This window comes from Pipra filicauda, unplaced genomic scaffold, assembly GCF_003945595.2.
Source record: "Pipra filicauda isolate LSUMZ 115617 unplaced genomic scaffold, ASM394559v2 scaffold249_size1133689_pilon, whole genome shotgun sequence".
NCBI classification, from domain to species: Eukaryota; Metazoa; Chordata; class Aves; order Passeriformes; family Pipridae; genus Pipra; species Pipra filicauda.
In genome coordinates this window covers 853,172-877,305 of record NW_024104364.1, presented here as the reverse complement: position 1 = coordinate 877,305, position 24,134 = coordinate 853,172, and the positions used below count along the sequence as shown (strand labels likewise).

Here is a 24,134-nt window from a genome sequence, read left to right as displayed (position 1 = left end):
GGGGCTCCGGTATGCCACGGGCTCCCTGAGGGGCGCACTCCTGCCCGGACCCCCCTCCAGCTCAGGCACCGCCGCGCTCCCAAGCAGGGGCTCTACGGGGCTCCTTTCGATGAGTTTTTATACACCCCATTCCCGCCGCCCGGGCACGGTTCCCGGGTCCCCGCCCGGCCCGTCGCCTCAGCGCGGGGGCGGCGGCTCGGGCGGTGCCCCCGGCCCCGCCCGCGGCGGCTCCACCCCGCCCGCGGCGGAAGTGACGCGCCAATCACGGCCGCCCGCTCGCTCCGCCGCGAACAAAAGGGATTTTCACCCTCCGCCCCGCCCTCCGCGCCCCGCCCACTCCGTCTGATTGGCTGTTGTCACCGCGCCCCGCCCTCTCCCCGCCTCCCTCGCGGCGGATTGGTCCTAGGGCCCGGCGGCCGCAGCGGTGATTGGCGAGCGCGCCGTCAATCAAGGAGGGGCGGGGCAAAGGGGCGGGGCGGCCGATGGGGAGCGGAGCGGCGCGGCGGCGGCGGCGGCGGCGGCAGTGGCGGCGCGGGGCAGGTCGGTGCGGGGCAGGGCAGGTCGGTGCGGGGCAAAGCGGGTCCCGCCCCGGGCTCCGCGTTCGGTCCCGCTCGGTCCGGCCTGTCCTGGCGCGGCGCTGCGGCTGCGGGCGGGCAGCGGCAGGTGCGGGGCGGCGCGGGCTGAGAGAGGGGCGGTGGCGGGGCCGCTGCGGGCGGGGGCGGCCGCGGCCGCGGCTTGGGCGGTACCGCGGGGCGCGGAGGCCGCGGGGAGAGCGGGGGGCGTTCCCGGGAGCTGGGCCGGGCCTGGCGCGGCGGGGTGGGTTGTTGCCCCCCCGGGACCCGCGGTGCCGCCCCCGGTGCCGGGGGAGCTCGGGGGGCTCCGGGCGGCGGCGGGCTCGGGCTCCGGGGCGGCGTTTCCCTTTGTTTCGGTTGCACCGGCCCGGTTGTGCTGCTCGGGAGGCACCGAGCCGCCCCCTCCCGGGGTGCCGGTGCCCGCGATGTGCCGCTGGAGCTGCCCCGTGTCCCGGGGTGACCCTCGTCCCGTCCCTGTGCCGGGGTCACCAGCGATCGTGTGGCAGGAGGGGACGAGGCTCCCCCCGGGCTGGGGGGGCTGAAGGTCAGCGATGGTTTTGATTCTCTTTCAAGGAGCTGCACGGGGGCTGTTCAAGGACTCGCACAAAGCACACGCTCAAAATTTTGCTGATGTGCTTATTTTCCCAGTAGTACTTAAAAAAATAACAGTGCGAGGATGTTTTTGGGGGGGGGTAGATGTCCTTTCTCCTGTGAGATAGACACATAAACCCTTCTCATTTTAACCTAATCCTCCACAGTTGTGATGCAACGCCAGGTAGCACCGTGGATGCACAATTATAAAGTGCATCCTGGCTTTTTTTTTTCCTATTACATAAACATATCGTGTAATTATTGTAACGACTCGAACATCACGCTACACACGCAGCAGCAGTTCGGGGAACTTGTCTATCAGGAGTTCCCAAACTAGTCATTTGGGTTCTCCTGGGAATGCGATTACACGACTGCCCGTGCTGGGTCCTGGAAAATATCAGCTCCTCTTCGGGGACAGGCAAGAGAAAGGGAAGCTGAATCAGGGTTATGGACATAGAGGCATTGTTGCGTTGGCACAGCTTTGGAAATACCCTGTTTCGGAGGGAAAAGGAACAACAAGCTTTGTTCTTCATTATATCATTTTAAGTGGAAGAGTTTTGAGCCAAGAGCTTGCAGATAATCTTGAAGCTTCCACCTGACAAACTCCCCTCTCTGTGCCTCGGGCTGATCTTTGATTGCTGCCCTCTGCCTCCAACCTTTGCTGCAAGTGGGTGGGTGAAGTTCCCCTGTGCTGGCAACATTCTTTCGCTTGGTTCGTGCTCGTATGTGTGTGAGACAAGTGAAATGGAACCTGGACTGGTTTCATAATCACCTCGCCGTGATTCAGGGCGAGGAGGAGCTGCCACGCTCTGGGAGCTTATCTGTTTTGTTCCTCAAGTGGCACATGCCAAAGATAACTCCCCCTGGTTTGTTGGCTTGGGTGGTTGTACGTACATTTCAACTGCTCTTGATGGGTATTTTCAGTTAAATACTGGGAAATAACTTTCTTAGAAGAGTTTTATCTCCACTCACGGTCTGCTGGGGAGACTCTGATGGTCCATAGCTGAAAGGAAGCTCACCTTTAGGCAAGCAATAAGTAATTATCTTTGTTTGTGCTCTAAACTCGGGCTTATTGTCCAAAAATGGTGCTATATCTCAGGCTCAGGGAAAATATTTATACCATCAGACTAAATAATGAAGTCCTTGTGGTTTGCTCTCTGATTCCACTCAGCCTGTTTCCCTGGATGGGAAGGGGTGATGTGCCCTGGGAATTGCTAGATCTTGTTTCTGATGCTGGGAAACCCTATCTCCTGGTTAAAGGTTTGGAAACAGAGGGTCAGGTTCCCCAGCTGAGGCATCCAGATCCCTTTGGCAGAAGGGAGCTGTTTGCAAGGGGGAGAACTGGGTGATTGAATAGGATTGGTGTGATCTTTTGTTAAAAAGTGGGAAGAGGGAAGACACCAGGGATGTGTAGCCTGAAAGCAGCCTTGGAATGGTCAGCTCAGGAGCCTGTGATGCTGAAGGGCTGGGAATGGATTTGGGTTTAGATTTGGACAGGGGGAGGAGGAGCTCAAATATGTGCTTATTAGCTCTTTGATCCAGAGATGCTTCTTGTTCTTGTAAAATAACAGCTTAGAATGAACAGAACTTTCTTCTCCCCCCCAAGTTTTCAGCTCCCTGGGGTCGAGTGGCCCTGAAAGGGAACACTTGGGGTTGTGATCTGTTCAGCATAACAGGAATCTGCCAGGTGGGTTCTAGAAGCTCCCTGTGGACCCCTGCAGAATACAGATGCATTTTAATGGGTTTTTTTTAGGGCAGTGACCTTATTTGTAGCCTCTGCTGCCAGTCTGTCCCCTCAGTGTGGGGTAAGTGATGCCAGCAGAGCAGTTAGAGGTCCAAAAGCAGCAGGTTGCACACAAGGAAGCTGAGGCTGCACCACTTCTATACCTTTAATGTTACCTCTTGTTGTTGTATAAACGATTGCCGTTGCAAACTGGCTCCTGCTCTTTATTTCTCTTAAGTATTTTTACCTGTATATTTTAGGCCAGGGCTTGTTTATGTTATTAAGCTGATTAAAGACTACAGAGGCATGGTAAGAATAGCAGGGCTTATTCCTATAACACTGGGAAGTACAAGTCACAATGGGAGTATTTAGGATATAGAGTAGAAATTATTACTGCCCGGACTAATAGCTTTTAAACGCCAAACTGCAGCTGGTAGCTGCCCCTGCTGTAAGAGTGAGCTGCTTGGTAGCTCTTGGAGAGATGCAGCTGCACATTTCTATGTCATCCCTTTTTAAGGGAAAAGCCTGGATAGAGTCACGTTGGAAGTCCATGTTCTACACTTGCTGTCCTGGGGTGACAGAATTACATTTTGTTCCAAGATCTCAAAGGAAACTTCTCCTTTTTAGTTCTGGTTTATAATGCCAGAAAACCAATATAACTTGGGGAGTATCTGGCAGAAAAAGTTATTTCCCCTCAGTACAGATTCAGTCTTAGCACCTGTGAATTTAGCCTGAGCAAGGACTGAGGTGCCTCTCCTGAGCAGATGTTTGGATATTCCACATTTAAAAGCTGCCCAGGGAAGTGGTGCAGCTCAGACTTAAGCATAGTAAATATTAAAGGCTAAAAACAAGCCCTCTCTCCTCACCCTGTATGGCTGCTTAGTTACATTTTAGCATTAATTTGCTGCTTCTGTTGCATTCTCTCCCTTTTTAAGAGAAACAAGTTGTAAATCACACTCTTTCCCTGTGCTCTCAGCTAGGCAGGATTCTCGTGGTGACAGAACTATCCAGCCATTCCTGAAGCTGATGGTCATCCCATCCTGGCCCACTCAAGGTGTGTTGGCTGCTCAGAAGGTGTAACTCTTGCTAAACAGTGACCAGCACTATCCTGGCCCACCAAAGTGTGATTTGAGTCAATAGAGCGAGTTTCCTAAGTGACACCCTTGTGTCAGCTCCAGATCAGGCTTTTTTAACATGATGACAGATTGAAGAGGTTTTCCAAACACTCCACTGGAATGTGTGGATGCAATGCTGACAGATCCACGGTGTCCAGTTAGGTTGGGTTTGGAACAGCCAGTCGTGGGCACTCCCACTGATGCTTCCTGAGCAGCCCGTGGCAGTGGGAGGGTGAGCCAGAAGAGCCTGAGAGTAAGAAATGTTGCTGCTTTATGGAATTTCATGTAAAACACTGCATGAAGCGTGTGATGAGAGCCTTCCCTGCTTAGCAGAGGGGCAGGGAGCACATTTCTGATTTCTCTTGCTGTATGAAGCTGCTTGCTCCTCCCTGAGCAGAACTTTCTGTTCCCAGTGACTGGAAAACTGCTCTGGCACAAACAAGACAGAACTTGCTTTTGTGTATAACTCTCCAAGGCACAGTTATGCAAATCAGTTGTAAAGGAGCAGTGACTTCAGACAAATTAGGCTTCAGCTGAATGTTTTAGCTGGATAGGCTTCTCCAGTAAAGGCCAGTTTAACCCTTTATCACTTGCCACTGGAGTTTGAAGTCTCTGAGAAGCTTCTTCATGCTGTAGCATTTTCTTACTGACATGAAGTTTGGTGAAACCTGAACTCGGAAAAGTGCATTTGACGGTTGTGCAAAGCACAAGACTGTCTCAATGGATATATCTGCATTACAGACAAGGATTTAGTCTTGCAATTATTTCCATTTTTAACAAAATAATGTAATGAAAAGGCTTATTACTGGCCAGCGTTAAGTGTAGCAGCAAAGATGCAAGGGAATAAAAAGCTTCTTTAAGTGCAGTTCAGATGATGGATCTCTGTTCTTATGCAGGCAGTAAAATTGTATTTAATAAATGATGGTGATAGTGAAACAGTTGGAAATAGTGGTAATTAAATGTGTATTTTCCGTGGCATTGATTTTTGTAAAGTGGTTTGGGCCTGTTCCATTAGGAATGGATAATGGCATTCCTAGGAAACATATCTCAGCACTGCAATATTCCCTTCACCATGGAGCTTGTGTGGGTGGCCCAGCTTGGCCTTCATTCATCACAGCTCCTCAGTGATGTTTGCAGCTGCATGATCCAGATGTGTCATTTACAGCTTTTAAATATCCATGTTTTTTCCCCCCCTTTCCTGTTAACTTTGGCTACTTCTTGGTGAATATCATCCTGTCATTTTAGCCTGCACACTCTGCCCTCACCATCTGGGTGTGCATATGTTCGTGTCCCCTGGGAAAAGGTGGCAATGCATCTTCTACAACTGGTCTTGGAAGCTGGAGAGAAAATGATCCCCTTGTTTATTGTTCCCTTCCCCCCCCTCAGGGCAATTTGCAATCCAAAATCTGGAAGCTGAAGTTAAATGGAGATTATATGTCACAGCTTAGAATACTGATTTTAATGTCCAAAGAAACACCTAAACTAAACTCTGTTCCATTTTTCTTTTTTTTCCAGGTTTTCAGGATGAATCTGGAAAAACTCAGCAAACCAGAACTACTGACACTCTTTAGCATTCTAGAGGGAGAATTAGAAGCAAGAGATCTTGTCATAGAGGCCTTAAAGGTATGTTTGTAAGTACCAGGATAAGAGGCAAAAATGACATCAGTTCTGCTGTTGTGAGTTCTGCAGAGCACTTGTATCCAGGGTGAAATTGGGAGGCAAAGACTTATTACTGGCTCAGAATCCCATCTTAATATCAGCAGGATTACATAATAAATGCTGTATTATCACCTGTGCCTTGGAATTCATTTTGGGAAGCTGCTGCAAGGAGCATTTCAGCGTTGAAACGCAGAGTTACCTGCGTGTTTCCATCCTTCCTCATAAAAGAACCACGTGTTTCTGCTGTGCAGAACCTGTCTCAGAATTCCTTTGTTGGTTTTGTTCTCCTTTAGCAAGGGAAGGGCTGCTTAAAGCAGGAACTCTGCTCACCAGGAGGGCTCCCAGATTAGTCTTTCAGTGAGAATAACGTCACACAGAGTGAAAAGCACCCGTGGCTTTGTATTGACTGAGCCACCATAAGCTGGCACTGCTGAGCCCCACACTTATTCTTTCCCTTTGCTGGCACAAGCATCAGTATAGCCTTCCAGTGAGGCAGAAACCAGCTAAAACTGCTCAAAAAAAAGTCAAGTTTAAGCCACATCAGTGCAGGTGATGTGGTGGTGGTGGTGTGAGCACACGTGATGGGACAAGGGACAATGGTGCTGGAGCCTCTTCTTGCAGGGGTTGTTTGTGGTGCAGGAAAACTGGCTGAAGTGGTGTGGTCTGTGGTACTCTCTGGCCAGTTTGTTGTGTTGATATTAAGCCTGGAAAATTTGAAAAATATATGGTAATACTGCTAGGAAACCTGGTTGGCACTCAGCCTCAGTAAGGTGGAAAAAACCCCAGTGCTATAAATGATGGAAGGGGTCAATTTTTGAAGCAATGAGTTGTGGCAGGGTTGAATATTGAAGGCTTTTTCAAGCTGAGCTGTCACTGCTCATAATGTTTAAAATTCCCAGCTATTTCAAAAGAGGAATGGCAGCTTGCAGGCCTGGGAGCTGCAGGGCTTGGTTTTCCAGCAAAAGCTTCTGTAGCTTGATTCCAAACACCTTTTGGGGAAGTAGAGGGATGTCCTCTGCTTATGTTTGTTGTTAATTGTTTTTGCATTTAAATAATATTTTCATTTCGAAGGTATATCTTCACCCTCTCAAAACTGTGGATCAGGTGGAAAGGTTTAGCTCCTGTTTTGAAAGAGATTTGTTTCTCCTCTGTCCTGGGATCTGTTTTCTCATTCTGTGTGGTCAGAATTTGTTACCCAAACAAGCCTCACTTTAATATTTCAGTGTGAAATGCGTGTAATGGAGCACAGGGAAGGAATGCAGCAGCTCCATTCCAGAGGCTTTTTACTGCCTCCCTTCCAGTGTAAAGCAATTATCTCTTCTGTTGAAATTTAACCTGCAGTTCCCTCTCGTGTGAGGACATTAATACAGTCAGAATACCCTTTGACATAATTTGTCAAGTCCTCATAACTGAGACGAAATTAAATGAAATTGTAACCTATGCTTGATAATTATGGAGTATAAAATACCAAGCTAATCAAAGGTTAGTGCTGTTTTCCCCTTCTTCTGTCAGGGATATGCTGTAGGGTTTCATCTGGAGATTGTGAGGAAAGCTGGAGGTGGGAGGAAAGGGCAGGGAAAGCTTCGAGTCAGAACTGGCTCTTGCTGCCTCCTGAGCATGAAAATTGCAACCCCTGAAAACTGGCCAGTGCCTGCAGCAGTGGGAGATGTTGCAGATCTCCAGCTGTGCAGCTCCTCACATCCAAAAGCCCGTTCCCAGGGATGCTGCAGCCCAAGCCTGGCTTCCTGCTGGCAGGAGCCTGCACTGCCCTTTCCATACGTGGAAGGAAAAGTCATGTAACTGCTTAATCTGGTGGCTGGGCAGAGGTTCAGCAGCAGAGAAGTCCCAGCTTTGCTTTGTCCACTTATTTGGAATATAGAGCCAGAGAAATTCTGGGGTTTGCTGTGTTTTTCTCCTTGTTTGCTGATAGTAACTGTGGTAACAGCTTTACCGAGCCTTCCTGGCTGAAGACTTTGATTGTGTGTGACTAATTAAAGGAAACCTTGCTAATCTGTTTACTCACGTTTTGATACATTTAAGTGCTGCCCAGGAGAAAAAAAAAAAACCTTTTAAGACCAAATTAAAGATTGAAACTCTGAGAGCATTTAGTTTAACTTGCATATATTGGACAAATTGGGCTGTAATTTGCCCTGAGAGGGGTTGGAACACCCAGGGCTGGGGAAAGAATTGTCTGACTGTGGTCTCAGAGCTCTCTCTGTTCCCAAAGTGTTGTGGACTTTATATCCTGCCTCAGCTGCCAAATTTCTTTGGAGGAGTGATAGTTTTATGGGAAGTGCAGGTATATGTTGGGGAAAAAGGTGGAGTTCAAACCTCTGAACTTTATTAGGGGATTACACGATCCTAAATCATGCCGGTGATTTTCCCCAGCAGTTACATTAAACACATCAGTGTCAGTGGTTAAAAATCAGAATTTTATCTGCCTATTTAATTCCCACATAGTAGCAAAAATGCATTTCCCTTCGTGGGCTGATTTAACTTCTAGTTCAGATTTAAGTGCTTCTGAACTCTGGACGTTCGAGGCAAATCCTTTGCTACATAACAGGAAAGGACAAGAACTTGCAGGGAAAAAGCCCCTCCATTTGTAAACTTGTAATTTGACTGTAACCCAGTCTGCAATAATTGATCCTCCTGCACGCTCAGAGACAAACATTTTGCATCTGGCATTTAGCAGAGGGAATCCATGCATGCAGATGACAAAGCTTAAAATAGTTTCCCTCTCCCTGCTGGTCTCAGGCCCTCGGTGGTTGGCACTGGCCCTGCTTCCCTCTGGGTCAGGCTGGAGCTGCTGAGCTGGGGGTTCCAGACACCCCTTGTGCTCCTTTGCTTTCCTCCCTGCCCAATCTTTCCTCTTTCTTCCTCGCTGCCTTCTCTGGGGGCATCTCTTCACACCCCACCTGGAGCCAGCAGCTCTCCGTGTGCTGGGGTGGAATTTGAAACTCCTGGGATATATTTGCTGCCCCCAGAGCAGTTGTTAGATCACCTCTAACTGATGCTTCCAGCATAGCAGGAATTCCCCTCCCTGACTTGTGTCCTTGTTTTTCCTGTAGTTTATGTTTTTTCCTGTGTATTGGAGTGCTGGGCATTGTAATAAGGACAAGCATCTCTCCCTGTGAACCTGGTCTTGCCTTTTAATGTCCATTTAAAATTGTAATATTACTTCAGTTTCAACAGTTATTTATTCATTTATATTGAATAAAATAAAATATGTTGAATATGTATACTATATATATTCACTATATATTATATATATTTCAATATATTTTTATATATTTCAATATATATTATATATATATCAATATATTTTATATATATTTCGATATATATTATATCAATATATATTATATATATTTCAATATATATAATATATATTTCGATATATTATATCAATATATATTATATATATTTCAATATATATTATATCAATATATATTATATATATTTCAATATATATTATATATATTTCAATATATATTATATATATTCAATATATATTATATATATTCAATATATATTATATATCAATATATATTATATATTCAATATATATTATATATATTATATATATTTCAATATAAAATATATTGAAAAAATAAAAATATTAGTATTCAATTATACTTGTATAAAGTGAACAAGTTTACTGTGTTCAAAATACCCTTTCCCAGTGCTTCAGGTTGCTTCCTCTATTTTAAAATCTCTTTGGAGAAAAGAAAAAAAAACTTTTTTTTTTTCTTTTTTTTTGCCTGAAAGTAGCTTCCTGTCCACTCCATAAATCTCAGTGTTGGAACAGACCTTAAGTCTCACTTCTTATTGTGCTCCTTTTCCTGTAGCTATAATTGTGTTTATATCATCCAGAAAACCCCAGATGCTGTCAGAGAGTTGCATAATACCAAGAGTTAGGCTCTCAGTCCTTGTTGCTGTGTGGAAAGGAGTGCAGGAACCACAGGTTCATCTTCTGAAATAGCACACCACGACTGGAAACAATTCAATATTTAAATGGGTCTCTAGTGCTGTGTTAGAGCACTTTGTTCCCTGTCCCCCCCTGCTCTTTAAAGAGAATTTTCCATACATTAGAACTGAAGTTCTGTTTGCTTTTAGAAAACGGGAAACAGCTTTCTGGCTTTTTCTTTTATGTTAATGAGGCCTCAGGCAATTTACACTGGGATAGAAACTGTTTTGTGTTAATGACTGGGAGCTGGTGTTCATCTCTTTGCTCCTGAGTTCAGTGAGTCACTCTGAAGCAATATTAATGCGCTGCAAAATTAAGTGTGCCTTGGTCAGTGGATTTAGAAACTAAGTTTACAGAGCAGTTTCAAAACCTGAAGCCTACCTCTTGTTTAAATAGAAAGAAAAGCTCAGTAATACAAAACCTCGCTGCAGATGCTGCTAAATCTTTTACAGATGGGGCAAATTGGGCTTTTGCATCACTTGGAAAGCAGCTTCCCTGGAGCAGCATTCCCAGGGGTGCTGTCCTGCTGGAATGCAGCCCTTCCTCACAGCTTTTCCTGCAGCTTCGGGGGAGTTTTTTGTTTATTCCTTGCTTGAAGCAGCGCACTTTGCCAGGATCTTGCAAAAAAACCTGATTTTCTTCACCTCCTCAGTGCCCAGGAAGGTGCAGGAGAAGGGAGCAGAGAGGTGTGGGAGTGGTTCCCCCCCTGGAATGGCTCCCGCTCGGAATTTCAGCTCTCGGGGTGTCGTTGGGCTCCCTGGTTCAGGGGTGACCAAGGTGCAGTTCCTGAGCACGGTGCCACCCCTGCACCAGCTGGGAGCTGGGCACAGCCAGGCTTTACACACTGCACCAGAAGCTCCCAGAGAAAGAAATTGCAATTTTATGCTCTTTTGACATTTCCTAAGGAAACTCCACGTCTTCTTCAAAGCTGATAACAGGCCCTACATGTGTTACGAGTGGGCAGCTCTCGTTTATCTGGTTTGTCCACTTGATATAATGATGGCAATTAAGACAGAAGCTGCATTGGAGCACTTTGCTTTGTGGCTCTGTGCTTGGCATTGCTGCAGAGCTGGAGCTAAAGCAACACTGGGAATCCCACTCCAGCATTTTTTGACATTTATTTTTGGGCAAAGCAAGTGGTCCCCACCCCCCTTTCCCTTCTCTCTGTCAGTGGTTGCTGTGACCTCAGCCTGTCTTTATTCCCAATATCTGTCTCTGGGGAGAGAAGCTAATAAGGAAGTTCAAAGCAGCAAGAAGCTATTTAAAGATTATTCCACTCTCTGCTGCATGAAGGAGGAACTTCTGTGCAAATTATTACTGGAGAACTGCATACACAGTAGCTACAGTTAATTAACAGTGTGTTTGCCTTGTGCTGATGAACTCTGAAATTACAGGCAGGAGGAATACTCTGCGTTGTGTCCAAAAAATACTTGAAACAAAGTCTTGGAAATTCCCTGTTTGATGTTCCAGTAAAACAAGTTGTAAAGATGATTGAATGCAGGGAGAAAACGCTGTCACATAAACAAGGTTTCAGCAAAAGGAAATCTTTTATTAAAAAAAAAATCCTACAGAAATAGGTTATGGGAAACATTCATCCCAAACCAGTCTAGAAATCCCAAGAGGAAACTGTAGCTTTTTTCCTAAGAAAGCGAAGCCTTTGCTTTGCCTGCATGGGAAATATCTTGTCAGTTGGGTCAGATATTGCTTCTGCTCCATAAAATCAGAATTATCTCTTCCCAAATGGACCAGCAGTGGTCCATTACCCAAACTGGAGCTCAAAGCCAGCCGGTTTCACATGGAACCCTCTCTGCTGTTGCCTAATTCTTCCAATCATCTGCAGTTTTATTTTTAAGAGCACTTGATGTGCTTGGCTGCTTCCTTTTTTAAAAGCAGCCCAAGCTCAAATGTTATCTTCTTTTCCTGTTGGGAGAGGGCAGTTTATTAGTCTTCAAAACTGCTGAGTAATCCATTTAATTGCTTCAGGAGTTGGAGTGTTTTGATAGGAAATTCCCAGCTGCATATTTGAGATGCTACAGGTGGAGGTGCTAAAATAGGAGATCATCCAGTTGCAGAGGAGTTCATCTTTCAAAGCACAGTTGCTGCTGTTGGGAGTATATATGTCATCTCTGATCCAGATGAAATTTTCCACCCCTGAGTTAACAATGCATTTTGTAACCTTATTTCCTTATTATCAAAGCCTGTCTTCCTGTGGATCTCTGTGTTTCAGTAGGCTGATAGTGGGATCTGAGATCTAAGTTTTTTGGGCTCACTAACAGAATATTTCTCTTCCATCATGAAGTTCCTTCTGTTTTGATGGTTGAACAACTGTATTTAAGACTGAACTTCAGTTCAGACAGGACAAAATCCCAATTATTGGAGATGTTTGTACATGAGTCCTCCAGTGATGGAGAAGTTGAGCTGCAGAGTTGTCTCAGTGAGGAGCACGAGTCACTCTGTGACACTTCCACACCTGTATCAAACAACCTCTGCGTATTATGGCACTGTGACTTCATTTTCAAAGAGCTGCCTCGATGATTTTTGGTGACTGCTCTGCAAAAAAATCCCTGTTTGCATTCCCAAGTGCACGGTGGCCCAAATGCCAAAGCGCTGGGTTTGTTTTTGCAAACGAGATGTGGTCGGTGTAGGATGACCTGGTTAAGACTTTTCCTAGTCTAGACAACTTTAATTAAGTGTTTATGCTCTGCTGGCTATTAAAGAAGAATAGCTGGACTTGAGAAAGCTCTTAATGTTACGATAGTCTCATCTGTTTGTCATGCCAGTGCAGGAAAACACTTAATTGCTCAGAGTAGCAAGGAAGAACTACTTGTTCTTTCCCAGACAGGAAATAAACCATCCCACTAAATTCAGCAGGGATCAGTGCTGTGAGGAGCAGAGGAAAACAGGGCTTTGGTTACACCTCCAGTGTTGCAAAAAATGGAGGGGGACACACCTTAATCCCAGTTCTTTGAGATTTTATTAGGAAGAACTTGCCCAGTAAAGGCAAGGTTTGTTTACACTGTTGAAACACTGGTGCCCTTTGGAAGGGTCTCTCCCATGTTCCTGTGTGGTTGTGGAATGACCAGCACTGGGATGAGTTGGGATTAAGCTCATCTGTCAAGGCAATTAGGGCAGCTGGATGGATATCCCAATTTATATTTACAGGCTTTTTAAAGCTTGAGTCACGTAGAAATTCCCTCCACACTTATACTGAGGTTTCACTGAGTCATTTTTATAAATTCTTCAGAAAAACTGAAGATTCCCTGTTCCTGGAAAAAAAAGCCAAACAAACCTAAAAAAAACCAGCCTGTAGTTTTTCCTGTGATTCATTAAACCAGGGCTGCCCCATTATGCAGGATTGCCCTCCCATTTCCAGGGCTGATCTTTTCCTTCCTCTCCTTTTTTTTTTCATTGTGTAAAGTTAGAACAATATCTGGAGCTCTGATCAAAGGTATCCACAGTTCCTGATGGGTATTGCTGATAGAGAGGGAGGGGTTTCTGTGAATGTGAGCTGTTCCTCTGTGGTTGTTTACTGCAGGGGTTAAAACCCAGCTCCAAACAGGATGAATGTCCCTAATTGGGTTTGGTTATGGAGAAGATATGCAAATATAAAAGTATTTTGGTTTCGTTTTTTCTGCCTTTTGTCAAGGCAATGCAAACACTTCTCCCTTGGAGAGCAGAAGTTGACTTGATTAATTTTTTTCATGCCACTCACGTGGTTGCACCTTAGAGTGCAGGTCCAAGAGCTGGGCTCAATGATCCTAGTGGGTCTTTTCCAACTCTGGATATTCCATGGCTCTGTGACTACAGCCCTTGTGTGCTCAAGTGAAATATTTGCATTTTTGATACTGGGACATCAGGAAACAGCCATTCCAAGAAGTCCTGGCTTCTGAGCTGCCTTTTCATTTGAGCCAGGCTCAGTCCTTGCTATCTGAAAGATGCCCTTGTGCAGTCCCATGAGAAGTGGGGGACAGTTTGCCAGTCCTGTTCTCTGAAGGGGTTTCTGGGGAGGTGCCCAGCGAGGCTGGCACGGGCTGGCCCTGCATTCAGAGCTGGGAGCTTTGTTTTCCACCCTGTGCCAGCTCTGTGCCATTCACACCATCAGCAGAGTTAGGGCTGTGTGGGGCTGCTGCTTGGAGCCCTCCACCAGCTCTGGAAAGCTGCTGTGCTCGATTTGGGATGGTTTAGTTGCTGTTTGTGCTCTGCTGGGAGCAGAAAGGTGAAGCACATCTGATAAAAAGTACAGGCAGTGTTTGTTTGGAGGCAAAAACATGTCATTTGTGTGCCCTGGCAGGAAAAGTGCAGCTTGGATCAGGAGCCTCCTGTGGGTCACACAGTGCTTGGCTGGTTGAACGTGCTAAAGTTTGTTCTAAATTAAACACACTGTGGTTAAAGGCACCAGAACTCACTCCTGCCTTGCAGTGCTGCAGGGGACTCGAGCAGAGGAAAACCCACATGTGTGGCCTCACTAAAAAACGTGCCAGTGCAGAACAGAACAGAGCCATTTATATGGCAAAAGGAAAGGTGTGAATTGTCATGGTAACCAGTCCTTAGGAGACAATATGGATCCAGAGGAATCCAAGTTAAACCTGGGGTTTGGAAGGTGTTATTCCCTGGCAGGTGCAGCAGCTCTGCTGGGCACGGGGTTGTGCTGTTCAGTGGTACCCGTGGGAATGAAACAGTCCCAGGTTTTCACAAATGCTCAGAATCCCACAATGAAAGAGTCACAGGTTTTCACAAAGCCCAGAACCACTTCAGTAGAAAGCAATGATTATGTTTCTCCCAGCCAGGACAGCTCTGAGGGCTCTTTTGTATCTAGAACTGTTTTCCCTCCTGTGTCTTTTGTTGCATAAATATCTGTTTTCACATGGTTTCTTATCATGGTGGTAAACATGCAGATAATACTTTAATATCTGGGTGTTTATGAAGTTTTGTTTAGTTTTCAGAACTTCACCATAATCATTCAGTAGGATAAGCCTATTGGTATCCTAACAAACAGATTTCCAGATGGAATGGCTGATTCATAATCATTTGGGTTGGAAAAGACGTCTGAGCTCATCGAGTCCAACCATTAAACACTGTAAATGTGGAGCCTGGTACATGTGAGTTGTCTCAATTCTTACATGTCACCAAAGGAACCTCATCAGTCCTGTCTTGCTTCTTGAGAAACTAAACTCTGTTTAGTCTGGATGAGAACATTAAGGATTTTATTAACAATTCATGGATTTATAGGCTCTGGCAAGAGTGAAACTCTTTAATTGCTCAACACGAAATTCTTTGATGGTGACACAGTCAGGGAAACCACACAAACTGCTTCTTTCACTGATGGGACAGTAAATGATTAAATCTTTTATTGAGCAGGAGTTGGTTCTTACCTTCTTTGCTTTCACACAGTTGTGGAATGTAAGTCATGGCCATGGCAGGTAGCTGTGGTATGAGGATGTTTGGAGACTGAATGTATTGTGGAGATGCTGTTTTTAAGCAAGATTTTCCTTTATTTCTTGTTTTTCTGGGGCCACTTGGTTAAAAATCACTGTTCAACAGGGACAGTGAGAAGTTAATCAAGACATGCTTTTTCTAACCTCCTCAGGGCTTGTTTCAGGCTGAATCGTGTGGGTTTGCTTCTGTTCCAGCTGTGGGAAGGAGAACATTTACAAAATCCACTCCAGGTGTCTCACCTTGAGAGGCGTTGAAAAGTGGGGAGGTGCCCAGCTGTGCATCTGATCCAGGCCAGAGCTGGCTTTACTTCCATATTGTAGATTTTCTTGTCTTTGTTAGTGGGAGACCACCAGCTTTTCATAAAATCATGAAGATTGGAAAAGACTTCCAAGATCATCGAGTCCAGCTGATGACCCAACACCACCCTGTCCCCCAGCCCAGAGCACTGAGGGCCATGTCCAGTCGTTTTTGGAACACTTCCAGGGATGGGGACTCCACCACCTCCCTGGGCAGCCCCTGCCAAGGCCTGACCACCCTTTCCAGGAGGAAATTCCTCCTGATGTCCAACCTGACCCTCCCCTGGCACAGCTGGAGGCCGTTCCCTCTCCTCTTGTCCCTTGTTCCCTGGGAGCAGAGCCCGACCCCCCCGGCTCCCCCCTCCTGTCAGGGAGTCACAGAGAGAGAGAAGGTCCCCCCTGAGCCTCCTTTTCTCCAGGCTGAGCCCCCCCAGCTCCCTCAGCTGCTCCTGGTGCTCCAGCCCCTTTTCCAGCCCCTTCCCAGCTCCATCCCTTTCCCTGGACACGCTCCAGCCCCTCAATGTCTTTCTTGCAGTGATGAGCCAGAGCTGGACACAGCACTCGAGGTATATTGCCCATTTTAAATGTATTAATGAGCATTTTTATCAGCTTGGGGCCCAGCTGAAACCTTAAACTTAACAGCTTGAAAACCCCTTCTGATGGTAGAAGGATTATTGTCCTCACCCTACACTTACCTTCTCATGGTATTAATTTGATCAGAGTGTTTGTCCCTTTGTTATTGGTGTGATCAGAAGGTCCAGGTGGACTTTTTTTTTTTCAGTGGCATGGGCTGTGCTGCCTTTCAGGTAGACCCCTTTGTTTTATGAATTACTCTCCTGCCTGTTAACCTTTACCATGACACTTGTGTTTTTTCCTGTCTGAATGCTCCTGTTCTTATAGCAGATAACAGGATGTGAATCAGACTGTGTGGAGTTCTCTTTATCTCTAAGTGGAAAACAGAGAGAGAGGAATATTAACTACAAAATGCTTCCTTCTTTAGCTCCTTTTTTTTTGTTTGTTTGCTTCAAGGATATTAAAATGCAAGTTTGTTTTTGTGTTGCAGGCCCAGCACAGAGACACGTTCATCGAGGAACGCTATGGCAAGTACAACATCAGCGACCCACTGATGGCTTTGCAGAGGGATTTTGAGACCCTGAAAGAGGGGAATCACGGTGAAAAACAACCAGTATGCTCCAATCCTTTATCTATTTTGAAAGTGGTGATGAAACATTGCAAGAACATGCAGGAAAGAATGTTGTCCCAACTGGCTGCTGCAGAAAGCAGACACAGAAAGGTAGGTTTTGCTTCAAGTAAGATGTGCATTTTGGTGATGTGTTAACTTCAGCAAGAACATTTAAATCCCTCAGATTTGGTAAGTGAAAGGACTTTGCACCTTTGTTTAAACTTCTCATTCAAGGTGATGCAGCTGGTAAGTTTATTAGTTATAATTCCAAAATCTGAAGCACACACAAGATGTTTTTGTTGGGACAGTCCAAAAAGGAACTGGCTTACAGCTGGGAGGGTATAGTGCTTCCCAAAATGTAGGAAAGGATCTCTGGAAGATGGAATTCTCAGCAGAAAGTCACTGTTCTGCTTGTGGCTTGTAGTGAGTGGTTGTTGAGGAGCTGGTGCCAGGTAGTAATGAGACAGCACCTCCTTGTGCTTCCCTAAGGAAGTATGGAGTGACCAGAAGTATTTTACATGCTATTTGACCTCTTTAATGAAGCACCTGTTATTCTTCAGATGTAGTTTAAATGCATATTGACATCAATATAGTCCTTGGTTCACATAATTCCACAGAAATAGAAGCCTCTGGAAGTGACAGCAAGGCTGTGGTTCACTTTTCAGCCAAGTATCTAATTAAACCATACTATTAAAATCAGATATTTTTCCCCTTCTCCTTCTGTTCTTCCTGTCTCCTTCTGTGAAAATCTCCCTTAAATACTTAATGATATATAAGCGTTATTTGGAAGCTTAAATTTCAGGAGGACGGAACTTCTGAAGAACTGCTAAGGAGGAGCTGCTAAATTCAGGTTGAGCATGTGTTGGGAGAGCTCAGAGTTTTGGTGATGAGAAACAGCAGATCCTCTTGGAAAGTTTGTATTCTGAGTGGGGTTTTTTTTTTGTTGAGTTAATAGAATTTCAATTATTCATGTAATTCAGCGTTAAAGCTGAAGGAGCTCCTTAACTGGGTCCTTATGGGAAGCAGTTTCATTTCAAGAGCTCATCTTGCTCTTAAGTGGAGGAACAAATTAATGTTCTTTAAAATAAACTTGGCACTGGAGTCCTCAAATCCCTGTAAGGCACTGGGGAGAAGCCTGTGTGGGAATTACTGCTGGAACCATAGCAAGGACTGTCCTGTCACTGCTGTGTCCCCTGGGTGCAGCACCTCAGCTCCTGCTGGGGTTTGTATTGATGGTCCTGCCAGGAAATTCTGAGTTTCAAGGCACAACAGGCACAGACTGAAATACAGGGAGTTCCATCTGAATATGAGGAAAAACTGATGTATTTTGAGGGTGGCAGTGCACTGGAACAGGCTGCCCAGAGAGGCTGTGCAGTCTCCTTCTCTGGAGATATCCAAACCCCTCCTGGGTGTGATCTGTGCAACCTGCTGCAGGTGAACCTGCTTTGGCAAGAGGGTTGGACTAGGTGATCTCCAGAGGGCCCTTCCAACCCCAGCCATTCTGGGATGGGAATGCTCATAACAGGAACCTCTCAAGGTTGTTCCACAGCGTGGAGGAGAATCATGCAATTCAGGTATTTAATGATAAAATGAAGATGTGAAGATAGATGCAGCGTGACATTTTTGTAACTTCTTTCACAGACTGACTCAGTTAGACCAGGTAACAACACAGTACTGAGCCTGTCCAAAAATGTGACTTTGAGCTGAATTTGGATGTCTGAGCCTGCAGCGGTTGCTCCCGTGTGTCATTCGAGCCTGTGCGAGGGCACAGATCTCTCCCTGTGGCTTTGGACGTGTGTGACTGTCTGTGAGCACAGCTGGGCATCCCCTGGTGTTTGTTTGGCAGGTGATCCTGGACCTGGAGGAGGAGAGGCAGCGGCACGCCCAGGACACGGCCGAGGGGGACGATGTCACCTACATGCTGGAGAAGGAGCGGGAGCGGCTCACCCAGCAGGTACAGTTTGGGAGCTGCTGATTACCCAGCCCACAGGAACCCCGAGCTCCTGGGTGCTGAACCCCTCAGGGACGTGTTGAAAGAGTAGCAGGAACCTCCCTCTCTAAGGCACTCCTGGCTTTTATCATTTTGCCGTGAAAAACAACCTTAATTTCTCGGGGCGTTTCGGTGGCTGAGCAGTGCTAAAAGCTATTAATAGGCAATCAGATCTTCCTTCAGCCTGAAATCTGAGGAGTGCTCAAGAACAGGGCTGAACTTACAATTGGTGGTGCTCTGTGTGCTCAAAATTCAGAATAAGTCATGAGAGATCTCCTGGGGGTGTTATTCAGAGATGCTAATAAATATTTAAGCCACTGTTTTCAGTTACTCCAGCGCTGCTGCCTTTATTAAGCACACATAACACATCAGCATTTTAAAGCCTAAATGCCTTTAAAAGGCAAACTGACAAAGTAGTAAATGAGGTGGAAGGAGGCTTTGCTCCGGCTCGCTTGTTCCATCAGTGCATGGCAGGCTGGGTGTATATCTCACTAAAGGTCAATTGAATTTCATACATGATAAAACTACTAGTAAGTAATAATTCTTACTACGTGCAAGCTGAGTCATTCCAGACTGTCTTGCAGGTTCCTGGGGCAAGAACCTCTTTCTTAGCCTTTGCCATCTTTTACCACGTGATTTCTCCAAGATACACAGTGAACCCCGTTCCTTTTTGGGGCATTATCCTTCAAGGCTTTAAGTTTCCCTTAGAATCTCTTTTGTTCTTAATTTGCAGGTGGAGTTTGAAAAATCCCAAGTGAAAAAGTTTGAGAAAGAACAGAAGAAGCTGTCAAGCCAGCTGGAGGAGGAGAGGGCACGCCACAAGCAACTGTCTTCCATGCTTGTAGTGGAGTGCAAGAAAGCCACTGCCAAAGCAGCTGAGGAGGGGCAGAAGACAGCAGAACTGAGCTTGAAATTGGAAAAGGAGAAGAGTAAGGTGAGCAAGCTGGAAGAGGAGCTGGCAGCCAAGAGGAAGCGGGGTTTGCAGATGGAAGCACAGGTCGAAAAGCAGCTCTCGGAGTTTGACATTGAAAGGGAACAGCTGAAAGCCAAGCTGAACAGAGAAGAAAACCGTACAAAAGCACTCAAAGAAGAGGTGGAATGTCTGAAGAAAGCCCTGAAAGAGCTGGAGGCTTCTCAGCAGGAGCACAGTCCCTCTGAGCCTTTGCAGCCAAGCCCCTCGGTGATGTCCAGAGGTGTCACAACCGACAGTCCCCCGGTGAAGTCTGTGTCTTGCCAGACCGAGTGTCTGCAGGCAGAGAGGGCAAACCCTGCCAGCACAAGCAAAGCTGTTCACAGCATGTTTCCCAGCCCCTCTGCACCGGTTCACTCCTATGCAAAATCCAATGGGCATTGTGACCTGGATGGGCAGGCAGGTGGGGAGCCCCTGCAGACACACCCCGCAGAGAGCCAGGTTCAGAGGGAGAGATCTGCTGGTGCAGCCTCGGAAAGCGCGGTGGAGAACGGGAGTTCTCCCGTAAGAACGGAGTCACCGGTGCACCTGATGTCCCAGCACCCTGCTGGGGGGGTCTCCCTGTCTCCCAGCAGCACAGCTGGGTCCTCCCTGACACCTTCTCCCTGCTCCTCACCGGTGCTGACCAAACGCTTGGTGGGAGCCTCGGCCAGCAGCCCTGGCTACCAGTCCTCCTACCAGGTGGGCATCAACCAGCGCTTCCACGCAGCCAGGCACAAGTTCCAGTCCCAGGCGGAGCAGGACCATCAGTCCAGTGGGCTGCAGAGCCCCCCCTCCCGGGACCTGTCCCCCACCCTGGCAGACAACTCAGCAGCCAAGCAGCTGGCCCGCAACACGGTCACTCAGGTGCTCTCCAGGTTCACCAGCCAGCAGGGCCCCATCAAACCCGTCTCCCCCAACAGCTCCCCCTTTGGCACGGACTACCGAACCCTGGCCAGTGCTGGGAGCCCCAAAACCGAGGCTGGGCACTCCCCCAGCCCTGTCAAGGTGTCCAGCCCGCTCAGCCCGTTGTCTCCTGGGATTAAGTCACCGACCATTCCTAGAGCAGAGAGGGGGAACCCTCCGCCCATCCCTCCCAAGAAGCCTGGCCTGGCTCAGTCACCTGCTGCTCCTGCTCCTCTCACCAAAAGCCCTGCCCAGGCGTCCCCCCTGGGTGCCCCCATGGACGTGGCAAGCAGCTGCTCCAACAACGCTGTCGTGTCGAATGGCAAAGACCTGGAGATCCTCCTGCCAACCAGCAGCTAGTCTCCAGAAACTGGGAATGTGACATTCCGCGGCTCAGCACCCTGGAGCTAAGACACTGTTTTTTCCACTCCATGTTATTTATTTCCATAGTAGCAGATTCTGTCTGTATAAAGCATTTAGTATATTTTTTTTTTCTTTTTTTTTTTTTTTAATAGGTAGGAAAATATTTTTGTTTATGAAGAAACCTTACCTACAGCTATACAGTAGCCTCCAAACGTCTCATGGCAACAGTCAAATCATTAGAGAGAACCATAATCGTGTGGTGGGACCTATCAACCTCTAATGGGACTGAAATGCTACTTTTAAATTATGCAGAAAAAGATTTTTTTGCAGACTTTTTACTCCAGATGAACATTTTATAAAAGTGCCTGAACTAAGCCTGCAATATGAATGTGATTCTCGGGAAAAGGTGAGGAGGGGACCATCTAGCTGCAGAAACAAATCCTTCTGAGTCCTGAATGTTGAAACCAACACTGGTTTTCTTTTGAATCCTTTCCATTTGCTACAAGAAGTTAGCAAATACACTACAAATTCTGTAAGGTGACCACCAGACCAACACAGCCAGCCATGCTGTGCCCTTCAGGACACAGCTCCCAGCTAATTTGAGGAAGCACATGAGTTTTTTTGGGGTAAAATGTAGCTGTAATACAACCTGGATACTTTTTTTCTCACAGTATTTCTTGTCCATATAGTTCTTTTTGCTTTCCTCTCACACATTCTGCAGAGATGCCTGTGTGCTTTAAATGGCTAAACTCTGGTTTGTGGTGTGTCACCCAGAATTTTCGAGCTCCTCAAGCATTCTACTGTTGTGTGTAGAACTTCTGAGAAAAGGATCTTTCTGTTACTTGACAAAGATCTCACTATTACTTGAAAAAAAATCACTAATCCACATGACACAGTTTTTTTGCAACAGTAACATGGGATCTTCGACTATAAACAAAAGCAATAATTTTGTTCCTCATCTCTGTCAGTTGTGTCTGACTGACCTGGATTTTACCCACGAGCTTTGGGATCTTGCTGGCTTTCCTTGGCTGCAATTATGGAACCAAATCATCACTGCTGTGGAAATGAATATGTATATATGTGTAGGTATATCACACACATATGTACTGAACACACAGTGTATTAGGGAAATCTTTATATGCTCCTGATCTCCTGCCTAATAGGAAGAAGATGTGGCAATTAAAAAAACCATTTAGTGAGGAATTGTCTAAGTTGGAGGCAAATCACGAGTGTGAAAAAGCATTTGGGCCCGAGAGGGGAGAAAGCAGCTGGTTCCTGTGCAGAAACATTTGCTGCAGGCAAAGCAGCCAGCACAGCACAGTGGTTTTCTGAGTCACTGTGGTGAGAAATACAGGAGAAACCCCACAGATCAGTGGCAGGGGCTGAGAGCACAACCCTGAGTTAATGATCTCCGGTGTTGGATGGGAACTGATCCTAAATTTAGAACCTGGACTTGCTGCCCGGTATCGTCCGGCTTTGAGAGCCCTTCCCTGGGTGCAGTGTGGTGTTTACACAGAGCACAGCTTCCCACTGCCAGAGACACCTTCTCCTTTGCCAGTTTTCAGTATTTCCATAGATAAAACACCTTTGCTGGGGGGAGGATCCCTGTGCCCTGGGAGGAGGCACTTGTGGCCATGGCAGGGAGGTTCCTTCAGGCTTTGAGCCTCGTCCCATGGGACAGCAGAGCTCTGGGCTGCTCTGAGTGACCCCACACACCGTGGCAGGTGTTTGGACTAGAACAGAGGTTTGGACAGACCTTTTAGCAGCCTTTTAAATTGTGATCCTATAGGCTGTTGTTGCTAATCCAGTGGAGCAGGCTGTGCACAAACAGCAGAGGGACAGAGGCAGCCAGAGCTAAATGGGCAGTGACTCTTTTGGAAGCACATTTATTACTTTTTTAACTAAGTATCCACAGGAGATTTTTTTTTTCCTCTTGCTGAGAGAAACTGTAAAAATGGATGGGCAGGTGGATTTTGGCCCATGTATCCCTTCCAATTCAAAAGTGAGGCTTTTGTATACACTGCTTTAACGAGTTTCTTTGCTTTTACATTAATCTAACTGGTATTATCCCCTTTATTGATAGCTCTAGAGAGAGAGATACTATGATGAAGTCTAATAGGAAATGCACTGAGTACTGTTTCTTCTGAAATATAATATGGGAAGGGGGTATGCAAAAGAATGTATTTTTGCTAGTAGCCTAACTTCTGAGAGAGACTAAGCACAAGGGATTAAAATGGATCCAACTAATTCAGTAAGACATTTAGAGTTAGTATTTAACTGTTGATGTAGATTCTGTGTGGAAGCAACTAAATATTTCTTCTCTAACTCACATCAGTCCTAAGCAGACATTGTTGCAGAGTTTGTCACTGGCTAATGGAGTATAATGAAGTGCAAAATGTATAACACTAGTATTAATTCATTAACACTTGTAAATTTGTAAAGCCAAATGTACCAAGCTGAAGTCTTTAATCATTTTTATAGCTGATGGCATTAAACATGTTAAACATTCATATTATCAATAAAGGATTTTATTTTTAAGATGTGCAAATTGCTTAAGGAGATGTTTGGAGTTGGGACCGCCCAGCAGGAAACAGTCCTGGTGGTGAGAACGGGGTGTCTGTGCTCAGACAGGGACCTGGAGCTTTAATGGAGGCTCTGAAATATCAGAAAGAAGCAAATTTCTGGGGAGTAGAGCAAGTCCTGAGCAGTTGTTGCTGCTGCCTGGGCTGTGTGGCTCCTCCATCACCCCCCACCTGCAGCTGCTGGTGCTGTAATTTGGGAGGTTCCCTGGGGCACCGTGTGCTTCAGGTGGCACAACACGCTCTGGGTGCTCCACACAACTCTGCCTTTTAGGTATTTTTAAGTAAAACCAGTTTTCCTAGAGTACCTCTTTGCCACAGTGTTGTGATGTTGGATGGATAACGCTTTTGGGGTATTATATGAATAAACACCTGGGGAAGAAGTGGATGTGCAGGAAGTGGATGTGCCAGTCCCCTGCTGATTTGTTCAGGCAGGATGCAGAGTTTCTCATGGAGATTGCCATGGAGCAGTGTGGCTCAGTCCTGGCACAGGGAGTGACCCAGCTCAGAACAGGCCTTGGCTGTGGAAAAACCCCCTTTGCCCAGGATGCAGCGTGTCCATGCAGAGAACCATCTCCTCTCTGCCCTGGAGAGCTGCTGCAGGTGCCTCCCCTCCCACCCACAGGGAAGAGCCCACGGCTCCTGTGCCTCCCTAATGTGCACCTCGGTAGTGACCTGGTTTTCTTATCTTTGCATCAGTTCAGCTGAACAGGTTTTGCAGCAGCCTGGGAAGAAGCTCTTTGTTCACCTCTCCAGGCATGATGACGCCCCAGAGTGCTGTGCCAGTGGTGGCACCAGCCGAGAG

The 24,134-nt window shown here is 46.4% G+C and overlaps 1 protein-coding gene across 4 annotated transcripts; it reads left to right on the top strand.

Annotated features, from left to right (window-relative positions):
• Positions 1-511: 511 nt before the first annotated feature.
• On the top strand, positions 512-23,290 carry CTTNBP2NL (CTTNBP2 N-terminal like). Of its 4 annotated transcripts, none has more exons than XM_027746280.2 (5): positions 512-540; positions 5,517-5,624; positions 16,423-16,653; positions 18,389-18,496; positions 19,266-23,290. In XM_027746280.2, the coding sequence occupies exons 2-5, from the start codon at positions 5,526-5,528 to the stop codon at positions 20,745-20,747; spliced, it is 1,920 nt and encodes a 639-aa protein (XP_027602081.1). In that variant the 5' UTR covers positions 512-540; positions 5,517-5,525; the 3' UTR covers positions 20,748-23,290. The 4 variants fall into 4 exon arrangements, with proteins under 4 accessions (XP_027602081.1, XP_027602082.1, XP_039237874.1 ...); XM_027746281.2 differs by lacking the exon at positions 512-540 and adding an exon at positions 597-663; XM_039381940.1 differs by lacking the exon at positions 512-540 and adding an exon at positions 965-1,116.
• The last annotated feature ends 844 nt before the right edge of the window (positions 23,291-24,134 follow it).